The following is a 21,637-nucleotide window of genomic DNA, read 5'->3' as shown; positions in this document are numbered from 1 at the left end:
TCTTATTTGAGGGTAAAAGTATGAAAGCAAAGAGGGATCACTTCTGAAAAGCTTTTCTCTTTAATGTTATTAATAAAACAAACAAAGCCATGAAAGAAGTTCTTAAGCTGCAGTAAAAATGGCACTGAACAAACAGAAACAGTTATAAAGCTGCTGTATGAACACAGCATAGGACTCGATTACATAATCAGCACTCTGAATATTTATAAAGGGATAAAACGCACAAGTCAGTTAAAGCTCTTCCTCTAAGTTAAGTTATGCTAAGATGATTCACTCACTTTCTCCGTTTCATTGCTTTTGGGATCTGACTTAGATCGACTTCCTTCTCTTTCTCTCTCAGCGTCCGTCCGTCCATCTGGGATGCATCACCAACATCAGGCCTGATATTAAAACTCCCAGATGACAGAAGCAGGTCGGAGGGCACCAAGTTTACTGACTGTCAGCTGAAGATCATCGCTGGACAGGGAGGAGCTGGATGAACTTCATCATGTATGTGAAGCACTATATGTAACCACATGGACAGCACATCCACTTTCTGCACTATAGAGCTGGGTATCTTTTGAAATTGTTGCTTTGAGACATAAAAACAGCTGTTAAAGAGTGAATGCACATAATGCTAAAGACATATAGAGAATAGATTACATTTTCCTTCATGGAAACATTGTAGTTGTTTGGATTATTTAAGTAGTTTCACCTAAACGTTCTTCCTTTTCCTTTCAGTAACACAGTCACTTCAAGGTGAAACAGACCTAATTTCCTTGACGTCTTCAGACTGTTGGAGGTGCAGTGAATGTTTTATATACTGCAACCTTTCAGAAATGTCAAATCTATATTGTGAGAGAGGGAGTGATAAACAACTTCCAGATTGGATTCCTTGCATATGCAACTTCTTCCTTCCCTCGCTAATAAAGCATTATATCCAGGTCCCGCAACAAAAGCCTGCGGCTCAGGTGTTTCCTCTCTGACCGCAGTGAAGGTGGCCAGGAAACTGTCCCTATGGCTCGTTTCATGACACATATGGTTTCTTTTAGACACATCCTCCGAAAACTTCCTCCTTCAGTCCAATGCTGCTGCAACAGTGGCTGCAGAATCTATTCTTCTCGTCTGTCTGTTATGGAATGGAGATATTTACTTCCTTCAGCATCGATTCAAACACTTCCAGATGTTTTATTCTTTCTCTTCATATCTCTGTGAGATTATTGCAGGCTGCTGTGGACGAATCTACTCGTCCATTATACATGAGAGATCCTAGTTTGAATGAGATTTAGTCTGCCCTGAGAGGCTCACTCATTGGAGGAAATTGGATGGGCAGCGTAAGCGCTCTTCTTGAATGGGAAAATAGCAGAGGGGGAAAAAAAACGGGCACACACACACACACACACACACACACACACACACTCAGCAGGCTGACAGTAGCCCAGCAGTGGCCACTGAGACACACACAAGGACTGAGTCTGTGGATGCAGCCACGAGAAGGACCTCATTATCATTTGTTTTTTGGAGTAAACGCATTTTCGTCATCGGGAGTTTTTTTGGGGTTTTTTTATAATTACAGGACCCGCGTCATTACGAGCCGCGCGCGCATTCCTCAGCAGGATTTGCGCATCTCCAATTGCAAATTGTTTTCGGCTCTCCGCGAGAGCGTTGTTTTCATTTTCGTGCCCGGGACGAAGCTCTCGTAGTCATGCTCGAGCTGCTTCGACTGGCGAAGCGTTTCATCTGAAAATCCAGTGTTTCATAAAAAAAAAATAAAAAAAATGGAACAGCAGCTCTCCAAACCAGAATGCAAAAACATGGACGCGTGTCTGAGACGACTGAAGCAAGAACTGGTATGTTGTCTCGTATCTTCAGCAGGCTACTTCTACTGTTGCAGTCAGCACGGAGGGATGTTTTTCTACTTCATTCATCAACATTTTAGACACATTAGCAAGTTTAATGGGAAACATTCATTTCTCGTAAAAAAAAATATTCAAAATCACATCCGATTTGGCGCTTTCTTCGCATATTATGTGTCCTGACAGATCTCCCTCATATTCTAGTTTTTAGCTTCAGTCGGGGGTGCATGTGTATTTTTTAAATCGCATTAATCTGTGTGGGCTTAAAGCTCTGAGCACACCAGAGGCATGTGTACATATCCTCCTCCACGCATCTGGGACAGATGTTTTAAGCTTAATGAGCTCAAGACAGTTTTTTCTTCTGATGGTTCCTCAAATAAATAGTTGCGAGAGTCACAGTTATTCTGATCTGGTGTAGTGAATTTATCAAGTGTTGCAATAGACCAGAGCTGAAACGATTAAATTATTTGTCAACTATTTTGGTAGCCGAATAATCTTACTTTAAAAGTGTTTGCTGGTTCGAGCTCCTCAAATGTGAGGATTTGCTGCTTTTCTCTGTTTTATGTCATTGTAAACTGAATATCTTTGGGTTTTGGACTGCTGATCGAACAAAACAAGTCATCTGAAGACACTCTGGCAAACAGAGACATTTTATAGACAAAACAAATAATCGATTAATGGAGAAAATAATTATCAGATGAATCAATAAAGAAAATAATCATTACAGCCCTACAATAGACTGTGATTTGTTTGATGGTGGCAAATTTAGGGTGCTATCTCTCACCCCTGTCTCTGAAATGTAAAAACAAAATGTGTAAGCTGCACCCTCACACCCAAATCATTTGGCAGTGACACACTGTAGACCCATTTTCAAAGGAGCCTTAACTGGCACAGATTTCATTTGGAATCATCTTCAAAGCGGACAACACAGAGGAACCAAGCCTCGCATGGTTGCGTGTTTTGCAACACGATCTGCTCTGTGACTTCTTGATTCGCTTCTCCAAATTAGCCACACGTCTGTGAAGTGGCACTTGAAATTTCAGGGGAGTAGACGTCGATGCCAGAAGGGCATGTTGTGTTATAGCTGCCATATCGCAGTTTGGTAACATAATAGAAAAAGTGTCGCGCCATGCCGGGGATCAAACAGGAGAACAGAGAGCAGATGCCGGTTAAAAAGCCGAGGCAGTCTCCCCCTGCACAGGGCCATGTGGGATGCAATCTGTTGTTCAGAAAACAAGGAGCGTCTGTGCCAAGGTTGTCACTTTTCTTTCCACTGTGACGGATCTTCACCCAGTGCTCACTGGAGAGTGGTAAACCAGCTCCATCTGCAACACAGAGATCACAAACATCTGAAAACTGACGTCCACCTGCGATGCCGAGTCGAGTAGTTCCTCAATATCACTTGTGACTACGCTTCAACGTCTGTGATGTAGTTTTAAACAGGACCATGCCAGTTGTTTTGCATGTTTTACTCCATTTACGACAAATCACATTCACCTTTGAGCACAGATTTTATAAAACATGCTGCTGTGATAAAGAAATTCATTTCATTTTCCATTCATTTCTGTATTGCATGAAAATCAGTTTACAGAAACTTGCTTGAGTTGTGAAATCCATCACACTTGATATCAAGTCTCGATTCATTCTGTCAAAGTTACATTGTCGTGATAATGAAGCAGCTTAATTCAGAATCAGAATCAGAATCAGAAACTGTTTATTGCCAAGTAACATACATTACAAGGAATTTGCTGTGGTCTGAAGGTGCTATTGTTTTGATAACAAATAAGTAGAATATAAAAGCTAAAATAAGAATAAGAATAAAAATAAAAATAAAAAAAAAATTAGATAAGATAAATAACAACAGTGCAGTGACCAGAATAAAGTAAAGTGTCCAGATAAAGTGTCCAGTAGGGGGTGGGTGCGTTAATGTAACGCAGTGGGGACAGGGGTGATGTACGTTAATATAACGTATAGCTTGTGTTTGTGTTCTGGGGGGGGGTCAGTGAGAGTTTGTCAGGTTGACTGCAGAGGGGAAGAAACTGTTTTTGTGGCGGGAGGTTTTGGTCCTGATGGACCGCAGCCTCCTGCCAGAGGGGAGGGGGTCGAACAGATGGTGTCCGGGGTGGGAGGGGTCGGCAGCGATCTTCCCTGCTCTCCTCAGGGTCCTGGAGGAGTACAGGTCCAGAAGAGATGGAAGGTTGCAGCCGATCACCCTCTCTGCAGAGCGGATGATACGCTGCAGTCTGCGTCTGTCCTTGGTGGAGGCAGCAGCGTACCAGACGGTGATGGAGGAGGTGAGGATGGACTCTATGATGGCAGTGTAGAAGTGAACCAGCATTTTTTGTGGCAGGTTAAACTTCCTCAGCTGCCTCAGGAAGTACATCCTCTGTTGGGCTTTCTTGATGACGGAGCTGATGTTCAGCTCCCACCGGAGGTCCTGGCTGATGATGGAGCCCAGGAAACGGAAGGACTCCACAGTGTCCACTGCAGAGTCACACAGGGTGATGGGGGCGGGTGGGGCTGCGCTCTTCCTGAAGTCAACAACCATCTCCACTGTCTTTGAAGCGTTAAGCTCCAGGTTGTTGCTGTTGCACCAGGTCACCAGATGGTCAATCTCCCACCTGTAGGCAGACTCATCCTCTCCAGAGATGAGTCCGATGAGGGTGGTGTCGTCCGCGAACTTCAGGAGCTTGACAGACTGGTGACTGGAGGTGCAGCTGTTGGTGTAGAGGGAGAAGAGTAGAGGAGAAAGAACGCAGCCTTGGGGGGAGCCGGTGCTGATCGTCCGCGAGTCAGAGACGTGTTTCCCCAGCTTCACGTGCTGCTTCCTGTCAGACAGGAAATCTGTGATCCACCTGCAGGTGGGGTCAGGCACGTTGAGCTGGGAGAGCTTGTCCTGAAGAAGAGCCGGGACGATCGTGTTGAAGGCAGAGCTGAAGTCCACAAACAGGATCCTGGCATAGGATCCTGCGGAGTCCAGGTGCTGGAGGATGTAGTGTAGAGCCAGGTTGACGGCGTCGTCTACAGACCTGTTGGCTCTGTAGGCGAACTGCAGGGGGTCCAGCAGAGAGTCTGTGATGGATTTGAGGTGGGACAAAACCAGGCGTTCAAATGATTTCATGACCACAGAGGTCAGGGCGACGGGTCTGTAGTCATTTAATCCAGTGGGCCCTGGTTTTTTGGGGACAGGGATGATGGTGGAGGCCTTGAAGCAGGCTGGCACGTGGCATGTCTCCAGTGAGGTGTTGAAGATGTCCGTGAACACCGGAGACAGCTGATCGGCGCAGCGCTTCAGGCAGGATGGGGAGATGGAGTCTGGTCCAGCAGCTTTACGCGGGTTTTGTCTCTTGAAGAGCCTGTTCACATCTCTTTCAAGGACAGACAGAGGTGTTGATGCTGGAGGAGTGGGGGGCGCTGTGGGGGGCAGCTGCGGTGGTAGGAGGTGTGAGAGTTCAGCCCCAGGTGTGATGAGGGGGTTGGGGCTGTTGGGCTGGAGCTGGTGGGTGATGGTGTGGGGGATGGTGTCAGGACTGTCCCATTGTCTTTCAAAACGACAGTAGAAGTCGTTGAGGCTGTTGGCGAGGCGTCGGTCGTTAGCAGAGTTGGGGGCTCTTGGCTTGTAGTTGGTGATCTGCCTGAGCCCCCTCCACACAGAAGCAGAGTCGTTGGAGGAGAACTGGTTTTGTAGTCTCTCTGAGTACAGTCGTTTAGCTTCCCTCACCGCCTTGCTAAACTTGTACTTGGCTTCCTTAATTGCAGATTGATTTGACTGCGCTACATTACTAATAATGTAACTTTGACAATAATTAATGCAGACTTAACGGCTTGCACAACGTGCATTTGAAAATGTTAAACAACTTTGTAAAGCACATGTGATGTTAAAATAAGGAGCTGAAACTGGCAAAAAACACTAGTATGGTCCTTTAAATGTTCACCTTGATACCGTTTAAGTATTATCTTTGTAGTTTAGTTTGCAGTGTAGCATTATAGAAACGTGAGCATGGCATTCAACGCCTGCGTAAAAGTCTCGTAAATGACAACTCTGACCTCAGTGCTGCACGGTAGACACCCTGAAACCCAATGCACTGTCAGCTCTAAAAGAAGACGAGTGTCGTACGAAAGTGTGACCACAGTGTCAGGGGTCGGGGGGGGTCAGTCTGTGTGGGGTAGTGTCAGGTCACGCTCGAACATTTGACCCTTCACCTGACAAGGTCTGGGACTATTTTTCCTAACTGCTGACCACATCCAACACACCAGTGACTAAAACGTGGCAGATTAGTTTTCAAGTCAGGAATGTATCATCGTTTTTTTTAATCCCTCTACTTGTGTGACTGAAAACAGGCTGTTAGCGTCCATTTGTTCCTTTAAAAAACACTGCAAGGCTCCATTCTAATCCTGAGGATATAATGGTAACAATGAAATATTTATAAGTTCATGCATGACTCATTATTCATACAGACAGACAAAGAGTCATGAAAAAAAAGCAACATAAGCCCTTCCTGCCAACTTAGAGTCGAAGATACGAACGCTGACGTGCCTTTGAGTCATTTTGTCTAAATGTAGGGTTCACACCTGCTTAACGCCAGCATTTCAGACATTAAAGCATAAGTCAGACCTTTTGATGTCGTCACTGCTGAGGCTGATTTCATATGCATCATACTCCCTTATCCCTCTCACACCTGAGGCGCATTTTTTTTAAAACATGGCTGTCATCTTGGAATTCAACACCAAAGCCAGAAAGCATGAGATCATGAAATCTGAGAAAAAGATTCACACAAGTGCCAAACCTGCAGTGTGTTCTGGAAAGCTTGTGTGCCTCCAAGTAGCATGTTCTTTGTTACCTTTAGGGTGTGGGATCAGAAAACTGTACACAACACAAAAGTAGTGTAGTGGTTCAACTTTACGCTCGTTTGTTTGGCGCCTCCCTCATGGCTCCTATTCTCCAACCTGCCCTTCCTTCCCCTCGGCTAAAATAGGCCCAGCTCTTGGTGGGCAGCTGTGGGGTTTTGCATGGTTGATCATTGTGTTTGAGATGGAGCTGCTAACCTTTTACAAAGCCTGTTTATCATTATGGGGCACCATAACCGGCTTTATCATGGTTCACAGAATGGAAATCGCTGCTGAAGATGTTAAGGATTTATAGTTTCAAGAGACAGTTGAGCGTTTAATTATGCTGCTGCTGCTGTAACCACACATGTGACCCTGCTGGTCTGAGATCGAGTTTTGTCTCTCCTCTCCTCTGTTTGCTTTCATTTGAACAAAAATATGTGGAGTATTTCTCTTGGGTATTGCTCTCACTGAGATTTAGGTCAATATTGTGCTCTCTCTCTCGTGTTGTGTCTTTTGGGCCTTCATATTACATTTTGTCTTACATTATTGCTTTGACTTTGGCCAAAAGAAATTGGATTTTGAGAAGATGTGTTGTTTAGTGCATTACAGCAGTAATAGTTGATGTTTTGGCAGCTTGTGGAACAAGCTGTAAACAGAACATTGACAAATTATCACCGTATAAAGTTGTTGTGTTATTGTACAGATGCCTATTTACACATCCAGCGACACATTAGCATTATCCTTTTAGTTCTGCATTTGTTTCCACCAACTCCTGAGGAAAATATCTGGCTCTTCAGCTGTTCCCTCGCTCACTTCATCTGTCTGCTGTTTGGTGCTGGGCAGGTAGCATACAGCGGGTTTATTAGAAGGTTTATTATTAAAATCAGCTACCTGCCACGGCTGGAAACAATCGATAAAAACAGTGAGAGAGAACCAAAACAGTAACATTGTGGGCGGTGAAAACCAAAAAAAGAGCTGAAAGATGCTAAAATGCTCTGTAAAGTTGAGGGAAACTGATTTGGGTGATAATTCTCTGTGGGTTCATCAATATGAGCAGCCCCTTTCACATTACATGTAATAATTTGATCCACTGTTAATATAAGAATATTGATGAGTGCAGCTTTAAAGTCTTTGGAGGCCCATTTGCTCCCATTGCATTAATAACTCAGCACAAACTTCAAATTCCAAACTGCTCTGTATTCAACACTGAATAACTGTACATAAGCACATTAAGATGACAAGCACATACTGTGGATACATAACACATTACTATGGGTTTGAATACAGTGAGGCCTACGGGGGCCCATTCACTCCCAATGAATCACTGAACTCCGTGAGCTTTGAAATGCTCATAATGCTGCACAAAAAGTCGATCATCGAGAAAGCTTACTGCATTCACATGCATTTTCATCAGGAAATGCTTCTCTAGATTTACACTGCTTTTGATGTTAGACTACGACGAGGGAAGGATCTGGAGTCTTTGCGAAATTAACGTCACACTTGATGTTACAACTGTGGGCTGGAGAATTGGCTGTGCACTTTAACTGCCCACACACACACAAGGTGCTGACGTCAATTTCTGCAAGCATCTATCTAACAATTATTGCTTCCAGCGAAGGTTTTCAGCCGGGAAGACAACAGATTGGGTCCCAGACTGTCTCCAAATATCATCTGCCAAAGATGATGATACGGATCCTAATCATCCTGCGTCTCCACAGCAGCATTGCTTTTGTGACGGTGTAAATGAGCTCTAGCAGGAAACAAGCTATTAAACCACCTCCCATCTCTGAAAAGGCCATCAGGGAGTCTTTGCTGGGCGGCGGGTCATAGGAGCAGTGATAGGTTAGATTCTGTTTTAAAGGGACAGTTCACCCAATCCTCCATTTACTTCTGGCTGATGGTTTGGATTTTATTTGTCAAGCTTTCGGGATATCTGTGTCTGAGATTTCTGCTGCTATCCCAGTACAATGGAGGTGAATGTCCTTTGTGGTGCTCACAGCACTGAAGTTGAAGTTACATTTTAAAAATGCATGAGCATCATCTCTTTCCAAAAACAGTGTTCCCATTGCTCTGGATAACCCACATAATTCGTTATCAGGAGTTTTCACAGGAACTATTTTTAATATAATTAATGAGAAAATATGTAACGTCTTGCCTTTAAAGATGGATGACTTATATAAGTATAAGTAGGATGGCATATAGTTTGTCAGTGCCTCCCGAAACTGGTTCAAGAATGACTCATATGTCTTTTTTATCCCTAACTATTAAGTTTTGGTTAGATTTAGGCATTGATGATGAATCAAAGCGCTCAGCCCCAGTATGTTTGGCAAGGGTCAAGGAAATGAGGTTAGGAAAAGATAATAGTTTTGGTAAAAGAACCACTTGGCTAATGTAAGGGGCAGACTGAGGTTTGGGATTTGAAAACTGATCTTCCTTATGGAATGATCATCGTCACAGTTAAAAGAAACCAACGCTGATTCTTGGTATGAAAAAGGATAGTGGCCTGCCGTGTCCAAGTCTGACATTTTGTCGTTATACAGTAATGCTCACATCCTAAAGGGCTTTGAAAGTTCAATATAGACATTGTATCTAGACATTTGCACAGACGACAGGTGCTGTCATTTCTCTTGGCGGTAAAAATTCGGGTTAAAAACGTGGATGTCTACACTTAAGGAGGAGCTATTTGTGTCTAATACTCTTTTGTTGAACATTTTTCACTCTTCTTCTCCTGAACGTGACCCCGAGGACACTCGGACCAAACAGAGTCACCATAACCTTTTTTTCGTCAAAGAGGCATTCATTGCCGTGTGCACAGTAATGTATTTCTTTCAGTGAATGCTCCACAGCTTTATTGCCCTCTTGATCGCGACCTCGGGTGCTGTCCACAGCGGTCTGCGGCGTGTCCAGCAGTTCATTCACAGAGGCCCTCTCTGTATCCCCCGGACAGAGACCCCATTTCTGTCCTTGACCCACACACAGCCCACCATTCATTTTTAATTAGGGGTGGAGGTGGAGGGAGGGTGGAGTACGCTAGCTGCTGCCGCTGCTGGCCAGCTCCTTCTAAACAGGAAGACCTTTTGGGTCTGATAACCTTGGCCTCACTGTTTCCTCCCCCTCTGGCCAATAACAAACAAACAACAACAGTGAATGGCCTGTATTTCATAGCCAAAATAGAGCAGTAGCTTGTTTTTGATTTCTCGTGTGTGTGTTTATTTCTCACCTAATAATCCAGTTAATGTATATCAGTGAACACAACATGCAAGCAGACACATACATGCCTTAAAAAAAAGACACAGACTTCATTGAAGCGAGGCACGTCTGGACATGTGTTGAGCTCAGTGTGTCTCCTCAGCAGAGGAGCATTGATTTATTTATACTTTGCGGAATTTAATTCACTTGCATGCATACTGAATGGTTTCTGGATGCATCTTCACAGTGGATAGATCTTGACGTGAGAATATAAAATATAGAATCTCCAATCAACTGGCTTGTTTTAATTAAAATGGCCAGAACTTTTTAATACGCCTCCATTCAACATTAATTCAAGACTGCCAGCCATTGTTCTTAAACTTTGAAGCATCCAGCCCTTAATTGGCAATTATGTCTGGTTGGCTGGCATTACTGCAGCCAAAGAAGAAGTAGCGGGGGATGAAGGGGGAGAATCTGGACAGCCCCTTTCTTTCTTTCTTTCAGCAGATTTTCACTTGGCTTGCTTTTTTAAAGTGATCTTTTTTATAGAAATACACGCTTGATGGATTAAATGGCTGAAATAGTTTGGAGGCTTTAGTTCAAAAAGAAGATTTAACTAAACTTCACAAGACTGGGTTAATGACGCCAGTGTTTCTGGGCAGTACAGCAATTCCCTGCAGCCCCAATTTCATCCCAGTTCTCTTATTAAATTAGATTAGACAAGACATTTTTTTCTCATCCCCATTTTTTTCTGGGTAAGACCTAAAGGTGCGTGTGTAGGCTCTGTAAGGTCTGCGTCCTGTGTGTCTTTGTGCTAACGAGGCCCTGAGCTGATTCACACATTGTAAAAGTGAGGCATCTCAGAATGAACAACATCTGTGTTTGAACTAGAAACTGCCACGGGACATTATTGTAAAGTCACTTCCAGCATCCTGAGCAGACGCAAAAGTGAAGGCTGAAAAGGCTGACATATTTGGGCCACACAGTTCAGCCTTGAAATGGCAGTGGTGGAGCGCCTGGAGTTAGTTGGCATGGTAAAGGTGGAATAATAGGGTTTAGTTTACCACTGTTCCTCCGCTTGTTCCCCAGGGCACAATATGAATTATTAATGTTGCCTTAGAATAGAAAAGCCAGTAAACAACTCAGTGTGTTTTAAATAACCAGTGGGAACGCCTGCGTTTTGGGGATAATGGAAAAGTTGCATGTGAGTGTTAAATTAGGGTGTTTTGGTTAGCATGTGCAAACAGGTGCTGCCCTTTCAGACTGCATGAGAATAGTTTGCTTAGGAGATAATATTTCAAAAACAGATTTAATACATTTAAGTGGTCCAGATTTCACCCGCAGCTCAGAGTGTGGTAATCCCTCAGCTGATCCCTGCATAAACTTCACGGAAGCCACATGTCTGCCTCTGAAGATATAACAACAATACATAACTCTGCACGTCATCTTGTCTTCAGACTTGTTGACCTTTGATGTGGAGGAAAGTAAACCGTAATTATGCGCTCTTTCCCAGCCTCTCCCGGGACAGAGGCAATTACAGCTAATGAAGTCAGCCATATGTGGAAGGCACAAAGACAAGAGACAACCTGATCGTGCTAATTACACGTACCTTCGCTGCCTAATTTAGCGAACCAACGGGAAGCTCAGAGGCTTTTGTTCCCAGCATGTGCATTGATAGGCTTATTATCTAATCTTACAGGCTATTCACGCCCCTGTGCACCTACTCAGCCATATGTTAGTGATGAGCAAAGTGTTTTAACCCAGAGGTTTGATGGTGCAGGGTATTGGATAAATGTCATGGTGGAAAGGCCTGGGTAATTAGTGCTGAATCAATCTGTCGGTTAACAGAGAATTAATCAACAACAATTCTGATGACCAATTAAGTAATGTATCATGGAAGAATGCCAAACATCCTGCTGGTCTCTGTTGTGTATAATTGTAAATAGAATATCTTTGGTTTTAGACTGCAGGTCAGACAAAAAATGCCATTTGTAGACATCACCCTGGGTCCTGACGAACTTGGGATTACAATTTTCATTCATAGATTAAATGATTAATCAAGAAAATAACCAGCAGAATAATCTAATTGTTTATGAAAATGAATCATTAGTTGTGGCCCTAGTATATAAGAAAGTGTCACTGTTCTAAAAAGTTTTGCAAAGTCAAATATAATGGATTTATTTTAGAAAACAAGACTAGCGACAAGACAAGCTAGCAGCTCTGTGAGGTTGTACTAAACATTGTGATTGTGAGCATGTTTGCATACTGATGTTAGCATTCAGCTCAAAGTACTGCTGTGCCTAACACGTTAATTTTTAGCAGGTATAATGTTTACTATGTTCACTATTTTAGTTTTGCGTGTTAGCATCATTCACTAATTAGCACTACACACAGAGTACAGCTGTGGCTAGTGAGAAGGTTATTAGTTTAGCAATTTAGTCATAAACCAAAGTATTGGACAAATCAAACTTCTGACCAGATGATGGTGCTTGGTGGAAACTTCAGCGATTACTGAAGTGACAAGTCATTCTCAAGGGGACATAAATGTCAAATGTCATGACGAATTTCATGGTAATCCATCAAATAGTTTTTGAGACATTTCACCAAAAATCACAAATGTCAACCTCATGGAGGCACTAGATGAACAGTCAGGGGATCACCAAAGTCCGTAAGCTTCATCCTCGGGGGACCACGAATGTCTGTAGTAGAGATATTTCAGTCTGGACCAAAGTAGTGGACCGGCCGACTGACATTACTAGAGCCTAAGAAAAGTTATATATGGCATATTGGGGGGCTAACAGTCATAAGATAGATATGTATTGTTGCTTTTTCCGCGTTTTAAGATAATCACCTGTTTACTAATAGCTAGAATTTTATTTTTTTAATCTAAATGTAGCCCAACAATTCTAGTTATTGATGACATTTGTCTGTTTTCCCAGAAAACCCACATTCTGCAACATTTCCTTCTCTCACGGTGCTTATAGGTTGCTTTGTTTATGATGCTGTACTGTCAGTTGTCCTACACAGCTACTTTTCCCACACAGGGATCAACACAATCACTGCTCCCTCAAGATTAAGTATCACAGCCTGGTGTTGTTACACCTACAACCGACCCCCCTTTCTCCCATCTATAACCCCCCTCCTGTGTTCTTATGGTGTCATCCATAATTAAATCCATCAACAGTTTTCTCTTCGACATCTAAACATATGGCGAGGGACCCCCCCCATCCCTCTCACTCGCTGCCTCCCCTCTTGCTCCTCTCATTGTCAATCCGTTTCCGCCTGAGTGCCCCCCCCCGTCACCGCCGTTTGGGGGGTTGTAGTCTAGACGTGCAGCGCTGATTGGCTGTCACGCCCAGCAGTGTCCCCCCATTGGAGAGAGATACATATAGGGGCCATTAGACTGATCTGTTTGAAAGGTGAGAGACAGTGACAGGCTGGCAGAGGTGCAGACTAACAACAACAGAGAGACAGACAGGGATATCTACACCTCCTGCTTTGTGAAGGTTTACAGAAGGTAAGGTATAGGTTTCCAATTCTAAAGATTTACAATATTTGTTTTATAGAACGAGTCGTGAGTTCTACAAATTCTTGTTTTTCATTTTCAGATAATGTTTCACTGAAAAGTAGCTGTTCTCATGATAGAGGCCTGTTTTATATACAATAGACTGCATTTATGTTTAGTTGACAGTTATCCATGTTGTTGTGGTTTAACCGACAGATCGTGACAGCTTGGTTTCTAGGGAAAATAATTGTTGATCATTGTTGTTTGCTGTAGGTGTGCTTTTCTTCAGAATTCCTTGCATGCTTTCTCTCGTCTTCCCACAAAAGCGCTCCTGGCAGGTTTACTCATCAATCACTTGCTGCCTCGTCAATGTGAGCATGTTATTAGCTGAAGATAAACCTGTTGTTATATTAAGAGAATGATTCAAAGTCTGGGTCAAAGTGTGAGTTGATTCAAGCCTACAAGTTAAGACACAGGTCACGATGCTGCCTCCGGGTTTTCCGTCTGCCTTCAGGAGAAGACGGTTAGTCCAGGTCACATGACACACAGGCTCTTAAACAGATGAAAGCAGAAAGAGAGAGGAGGAGGAGGAGGAGGAGGATAAAAGCAGAGTGTATGATTACGGCCGCATACAGTGAAGTAAGAGTGAAGACAAAGAGCTCTGAGGAGGGAGCAAATATGGAATGAAGTAAATGGAAAGAGTTAGAAAGAGTAAAAGAATGAGAAAAAAAATGGCAAGCTAGTCTGTTTTACAGCTGTCATGGGTTGGATCCAGTCTTGTACGCAGGCCATATGGGACACTGGCCTGCCATCCAAAACTAGGTCACATGACCCATAATTAAACAAGGTGCGCAGCCTGAAACACACAAGAGAAGAGTCCAACCAACACAGAGACAAAAAGCAGGACTATTACTGTGATTTTTATTCATTCATATGTGTATTTAATGCATTTGATACTGACAGTTAATGGTGTGTATTTGGATATGAGCTGGTGCTGATATGAATGATGAACAAGAGGGGGGACTGTGAGGAATTCTGTCTTTGATGGATGAGATGGGTCCTGCAGGAGGCAGAGGAGTTAAATGATTGAATTGATGACCGCAATAAGATCTTTAGTTGTTAAGCCGAACTGGACATTTTAGTTTTTTGTCTCTCATCATCTTTATTGCTCTCTGTCTCCCTGCAGGTGTCTATGAAAGAAGCCGGAGATGGCCTCCATGCTCAGATGAATTCAATGATGGGAGCCCTCCAGGAACTCAAGCTCCTTCAGGTTCAGACAGCACTAGAAAACCTCGACATTTCGGGTCGACCCATTAACCGAGGACTCCCACATCCTACTCCGTCAGCTCCTCCTGACGCATCAGCTACAGCGGCTTCGACCTCAGGCAAGGACCACGGGTCCTGCTTTAGCCAAGCCATGCCAGAGGAGCCCAGCCAGAGTCCGATGCAAAGTCCAAGGCTGTCTCTGGAGAGCAGAAACACCTTCAGCCGAGATGACAGGAGCCCGTCTCAAAACAGAAGCAGCCTGGGAACCTCATCTTCCTCTGCATCCAGCCTTGACAGTGAAAGTGAGAGAAGTGAAAGAAGTGCACGAAGCGAGAACATCCTTGAGTCTATACCCAAGAGGTGGTCAGGATACGCCGCCCCACAGGTGGATTTCTATGGACCAATGGTGGGAAACCCTCCACCGGAGCCCTACCCTCATCCACAGGCTCCTAGTCATGCTCAGGTGGTGGACCTGCCTGGGATCCTGTACAGCCTCTCCAGAGAGGGCCCTTCATTGGACAGTGACTACTCTCAGGACAGCACAGACGATGGCAGCGACTGGACTTCTTCGCTCATGAGCCGCAGCCGCAACCGTCAGCCCTTAGTGCTGGGCGACAACGTCTTCGCCGACCTCGTGGGCAACTGGCTGGACCTGCCCGAGGTGGAGAGGGAAGAGGTGGAAGAGGAGGAGAGGAGGAAGAGGAGAGAAGAGAGGACAGCAGACGGAGGGGCGGACAGACCAGACACCCCAGCTCACCCTCTCCGCCTCAGTCGCTCACAGGAGATCTGCAGGAAGTTCTCGTTGACCACAAACATCTTCAAGAAGTTCCTGCGCAGCGTCCGGCCCGACAGGGACAAGCTGCTGAAGGAGAGGCCTGGCTGGATGGCTCCAGAGCTGTCAGAGGGCGATCTCTTCAAAAGGCCGAAGAAACTGGTTCCTAAGAGTTCAAAAGGCAGCTTCTACCTGCCCTTCTGGGCAAACGGACAGCAGGGCAAAGGCAGGCCATGTCCACATCTAGCTGAAGCAGAGAGGAACCACCCACACCACTTCCCCCAGGTCCACCAGCAGCCATTTGCTGGGATTTATTTAGACAGGAGACAGCCAGAGACTGGTCTGGAGAAAATGCATCCCTTGTTTGACTACAACACAGCTGTGTGGGTCTGACAGTGAGGCCAACAGACTGCCAGTGATGCCAGACTGAGTGAGTGACAGGTGCTGGGGGATTTTAGCTGTGCTGGAGGGGGATGAATGAATGACTGAATGAGGAGGCTTGGACACAGTTATCTTCCAAAAATGAACCGATGAACTTCACACCCACAACGAGATTATCAGGGCAACATTTTGTCTGACAATCCTAAAACCTAAACCGTGTTTGCCGTGTGTGTCTGGGTGTGTGTGTGTGTGTGTGCTGGAGAGTGTCTGAAAAAAGAGTAAGAGAGATAGATTTCATGAGGACTTATGCTGCAAGTTTTGTATTATTCAAATTTCTTCCTGTGTGTGTGCATGTATGACTGGTTTCTCTGGATGTCTTAAAAGACGGTACTTTGAAATGGACATCTTTCTCAGAATGTCGCCATCATCACAGATCTTTATAAAAACATCCACAGACTTTTTCACTTCTATGCTACAGGACATACTATATCTCACTTCCTTGCATCTATGAATAGAAACGCCAACTGTTGGATTGCATGGTTTCTGTTTTTATAAGTGATGCTACAAACAGCTGTTACTCAACGCACTGCCACTAAACACAGTCATAAGCTCCCTCTCGTTTCCGACAGGCCTTGCCGCCTTGGAAACTCAGGTTTAACTGAATCCGTCGGTCTCATTCATCTTGCTCAGGGAATGAATGTTACACAGGAGTAAAATATGAGACACTGGCGCATTTAAATGTGTTTCAAATACATTTTAGAGAAGTCTTTCCTCCTCTCATCTTGCCTAGAAACAGCATAACAGCAATATAGTGCATGACTAGTTCAGAGATTGCACATTAAACTTTGAGATTTGTCCCTCGTAATCAGCAATGGTTGTGCTTGCAGTCATGCTAGAAATACTGATTTTACTTCTCTGCCATGTAGACATGGCACATGTTGAGTCAACTGTCAGTCCTCCTGGGTTGTTACGCAGAGAGAGGAGGGGGTAAAGATGGCACAGCCAGTACTGACTGACTGACTGACTGCCATCTGGTACCCGGTCGTTATGTAAAGCTCATCTGACACAGGCTCGAGGAAGATGCAAAACGGGCTTATTTAATCCCACAGTTTTTGTGGATGAACTGAATTATGATGATGGTGTTATATACTGTATATACACACACACACATACACACAGGGCTGTGACAGTGATGAGACAGGTGAGAGAGGAGGCAAAGACCCGTAATCTCTAGCAGACAGAATCAAGTTAAATGTACAGGACATTGTACATATTTGCCATCAACCAAACAGCAGCAATAACAAGCATTTACTGTAATATCCCATCGCATGGTTTTCATTATTCTGCACAGATAAATGTGTCACAGTAATATTACAGTTCGAGATGTAAACAAAACCACCACAGTTGTATTTAAACCACAAACTGATGAGTTAATCTTTGACCTACAGTATCTATTCTCTTGTATCATAATAAACTGTTTCAGTGTTTTTCATTTCAAGCTGTTTCATAACAGTTCAAAACAAACGACAGCTTCCTTCACAAATTCACATAAATATCAGGATTCCCTCAGGATTACAGAGGACACTGCCCGCTCTGACTCAAAACACTTTGTTTTTATAGAGGACCACTGTTATGCAAGGACAATCTGATATACTAACTTCTTATTGTTATGGGAAAAAAAAACAGTTAATTTCACTCAGTTTTAAAAAGGGATCCCAGACCAATCAACTTAGCCAGCAGGGATTAGGCCTTAGGTCTTTTGAGTGTCTTGGCCAGTCGATCCATATGGTGTTGTCTCAGTATTCAGGTCAATACATACTGCACATGCAGAGGGTCCAATACACACAGACGGTTTCTGCTGAGAAGGTTGTGCCATGACGCACAGTCCGAGATGTCATATCACACAGTATGTGTATGTAAATGTAACATTTATTTCTTCCTATTTACAGTTGTCTGAGTGTAATTTTCAGCACTGTTGTTGATATTTTTCATCGGGGTTCTGCGAACCATCAGTAGTGATTCTGTGTCATGTGCACTGTAAAACTGTCACTGACTCTTTCTAAATTAAATCTGTTTTCAGAGAAATGTTGACCTGTGTCTTGACTTCAGTTTTGTGTATCAGTTGGTGAGTCTGTTACTTTGTTGGTTTGTGGAACAGTTGATGCTGTTGCTTGTTCTTGTGTGGAGATGAAACTTTCCAACAAGCATTAAACAAATGGCATCCTGATGAATATTTAAAAAAAAAAGGTTGAAATCAATATCACGATATTAATACAACTATTATCTCTATATCTATCAAACAACTTATATTGTTAGTTTTTAATTAAAATGTTCTTGATATCATTTACACTAAGGTTTTTATATTATTTAGCCTACCCTCATTGATATAAAAAATAATAGAAACACCTCTGTGTATAGCCCAGTACAGTCCAGCAGCACCACAAACTACATCCTCCAAAATGATCATACAGCTCTCTAAAACAGTTTCAACAAAAACGGAATATTACATTTGTTACAGGACTGCATTAGTTTTAGCTAGGTGTACCTAATAAACTGGCAACTGGGTGTATTTGGGCTGCAGAATTCAAGAAAACATAATCTAATCTAATCTAATAACCAACACAAGCACTGATTTTCCTTAGTGCTATACTGTTTAAAGGAATAGTTTAACATTTTGGGAAATACATTTTCTTGCCAAGAGTTAGATGAGAGGATCGATTCCACTCTCATGTCTGTACACTAAACATGAAGCTACAGCTAGTAGCTGGTTAACTTAGTATAAAGACTGGAAACAGGCAAATCTCACTAATGAATACATATCTGATTTGCTTAATCCCTACAAAATCCAAAATATAAAAACGACAGATTGGGGTTTTTCCCGGGATTATGTACCGGACCATTTTTTGGCAGGGAGGAGTAACTTCCAGGAGATCCACTGGGTCCCTCAATTTCAGGAAGTCTGGCACATAACCACTCGTAAAAACACACTTCAGTTTTTGTACAAATTAAACAAGATACGTCTTAATTAGTGAGCTTCAGGGGTGCTTTTAGACGGATTTTGTTGCATTTGGATAGAGTTTGCTGTTCCCGGTCTTTAAGCTAAGCTAACCGGCTGCTGGTGGTAGCTTCATATTTACAATACAGACATGAGAGTGGAATCAATCTCAATCTTCTCAACTTTTGGCAAGAAAGTGCATATGCGTATCCCCAAAATGTCGAACTATTCCTTTAAATAGGATAGGAAAGGATAATATAACATGATATTCAGTATCAAAATGGTTGTAGCGTCTGGATTCTTGATCTTCATTGCTACATTATCACCACATTTAAAACAGCACCACATTTACTCTTACATATTTAGAATCTAGCATACAAAATAAAGTAAAAAATTAGAAAAATATCAGACTCTGCGACCAGCTTTTGCTTTCAGCTGTAGCTCTCAGTCTGATTTGTTTCTGCTCTGCATCCTCACTCCAGTAAAGTGCTGCTGCATGACTAACAGGTTCATTGAGGCCAAAGCCAGCAGCCACTCGCTGCCTGTGCATCAACTGTGCACTAAATTGATTCTAAATCTGTACAACAACTCCATCAGTGTCTTCAATAAATAAACAAAAAGCAACACGAACTCTGCAGCCCTGCAGTTCATCACAGGCCCTTCATGACACTCAATCCCTGAGATGGTTTTTATGAGATTCACATCAAACCACATCAATCAGTTCATCTTTCTGTCCCCGAGCACTTTGTCCAAGAAAAGCAAGTAATACCTACTGTAGAAGTCCTGGGCTAAAACAAATCTGCTCTATAGTGTAGAAACAACTCTCTGACATGGTATTATGTGGCTCTTTTAGAGCTGAAACAATTAATCTATTAGTCGATCGACAAATATTGATAGTACTATTTGTGTAATAAACTAATTGTTTCAGTCATTTTTTCCAGCACAAATGCCATATATGCACTGATTCCAGCTTCTCTGTTGTGAGGATGTTCTGCTTGTATCTGTTTTATGTCATTATAAACTGAATGTCTCTGGGTTTTAACTGTTGGTCAGACAAAACAAAACGTTATCTTGTTGAGAAATTGTGGCATTCTTTTTACCATTTTCTGACATTTTAGTTTTAGACAAAATGATTAAAGTTAATTGAGAAAATAATCTGCAGAGTATTCAGTAATGAAAATAGTCATTAGATGCAGCCCTAGACTAGTTTGTGTTGTTGTGTTTCATGTTGTTGCATACTGCATGACATCGTTTTTATCGTCTGAATGTTAGTTTGACATAAGTAGGCTTTTCATTCTGTGTGAAGTCATTTGAGACACTTAAAGAGATAATAAATAAATGAACTTGAACTTGTAATGAGGAGGCTGAAAACAAAGATGCTTTTAAAACAAAGGCTTCCCTGTTGCAGAAACTGGTGTTACTGTAACATCACTATAATGAAAGAACATTTTTAACCCAAATCATTTGTGGATCAATTAGGAAATCGTCAGAAAATCAGCAGACAACAACGCCGATAAATGCTGACGAAACAAGTATGATGAGCATTTTTCACTATTTTGTAGCATTTCACAGGTTAATCAATTACTCAAAATAAAATCAGCATATTAATCGATATTGAAAATAATCATTAGTTGCAGCCCAAATTCAAGAATAAAAAGCCATAACTTGCCTCTTTTGTTAATGTGTCATATTCTGAAACCTATAAAAGTGGAAGTCTCGCAGTAAAACACCATTTATCTGCTGCCAAATGTGCTTTGATCAATATTCTCTCAGCTTTAACACCATCTCACAGGAATGCATTATAACTTTACATAACACTCAACGAACAGGTCAGTGAGCATTCCAAATTAAACAAGATGCTGGGTTCATTTAGAGAGAATAATCCGTGTGTGTGTGTGTGTGTGTGTGTGTGTGTGTGTGTGTGTGTGTGTGTGTGTGTGTGTGTGTGTGTGTGTGTGAGAGAGAGAGAGAGCGTGAGCAACAACAGCTGCAACTGTAGTCCCTTCTCTTCTGGCTCAGTTTCCCCCGGGATCCCAGCAGTGGAAGCTGACTGTCTGACCACCACCAACCCCCCCCCCCCCCCCCCCCACTCCCTCCCCTCCTCTATGGTCCCAGCTAGTCAGCTGTCGCTCTCTCACAGCCTCACAATCCTACTCCCACTCCCACCCCCAATCTGGGGCACGCTTGCACAGTTGTACAACTTTGCAAGCCGGGGAGCCTGCAGAGCTCAGACTCACACGAGGACTGAACATTGAGACCGGGTCAAGTTACAGTTCAGCAGTCAAGTGTGACTTATTGCCTGAACATAATGATGGGATGTGTGTGATGATCATATAAAAAAGGGATCATCATCAGTGGGGGAAGGTGAATAAGGAATGCATGTGCATATGAGCATGCATTTATGTGTGTGCATGTATGTTTCTGTGACCCCTCTGGATCCTACTGTAGGCTAATTTCCTGCTAAGCGCTCATCTTTCAATAAGCCCTCAGCTGTGCAGCCACACAGCTCTACCTTGGCCCTCAGGAATGCGCTCACGTTTCACTTTTTATAAATCGTCAGCAACTAAAAGTCCAGATTCGTCACTCAGTGCGGCTTTCTGCAAGGAGTTCCCACAAGAAACACGAGACACACTCACACATGCTAAAGCTAGCAAAACCATAGGTCATTTGTAGTAGCACATAAACACCCCCACTTTTTGGAAATGAAAGACTACATCTTAAAGCCACAAAGCAGAGCCAGATTTGGCAGAGAGATAAATGCAAGAGTTAAATCTAGGGCGAATTATTTGGGATTTAACATCTGGCCGCTTTGCGCCGCAATGCTTATCATACAAGATAAGTCTCACACTCTCTTGTTCTGCTAA

At 43.1% G+C, this 21,637-nt stretch overlaps 1 protein-coding gene across 1 annotated transcript; it reads left to right on the top strand.

Annotated features, from left to right (window-relative positions):
• The first annotated feature begins 1,757 nt into the window (after nt 1-1,757).
• Nucleotides 1,758-15,843, top strand: inka2 (inka box actin regulator 2). Its single transcript, XM_070903484.1, has 2 exons — nt 1,758-1,829; nt 14,546-15,843. Exons 1-2 carry the CDS (start codon nt 1,758-1,760, stop codon nt 15,788-15,790), a joined length of 1,317 nt encoding a protein of 438 aa, XP_070759585.1. The 3' UTR covers nt 15,791-15,843.
• The last annotated feature ends 5,794 nt before the right edge of the window (nt 15,844-21,637 follow it).

The sequence above is a fragment of the Enoplosus armatus genome, chromosome 3 (genome assembly GCF_043641665.1).
Source record: "Enoplosus armatus isolate fEnoArm2 chromosome 3, fEnoArm2.hap1, whole genome shotgun sequence".
NCBI lineage: Eukaryota > Metazoa > Chordata > Actinopteri > Centrarchiformes > Enoplosidae > Enoplosus > Enoplosus armatus.
This window is presented reverse-complemented; position numbering and strand designations above follow the sequence as displayed.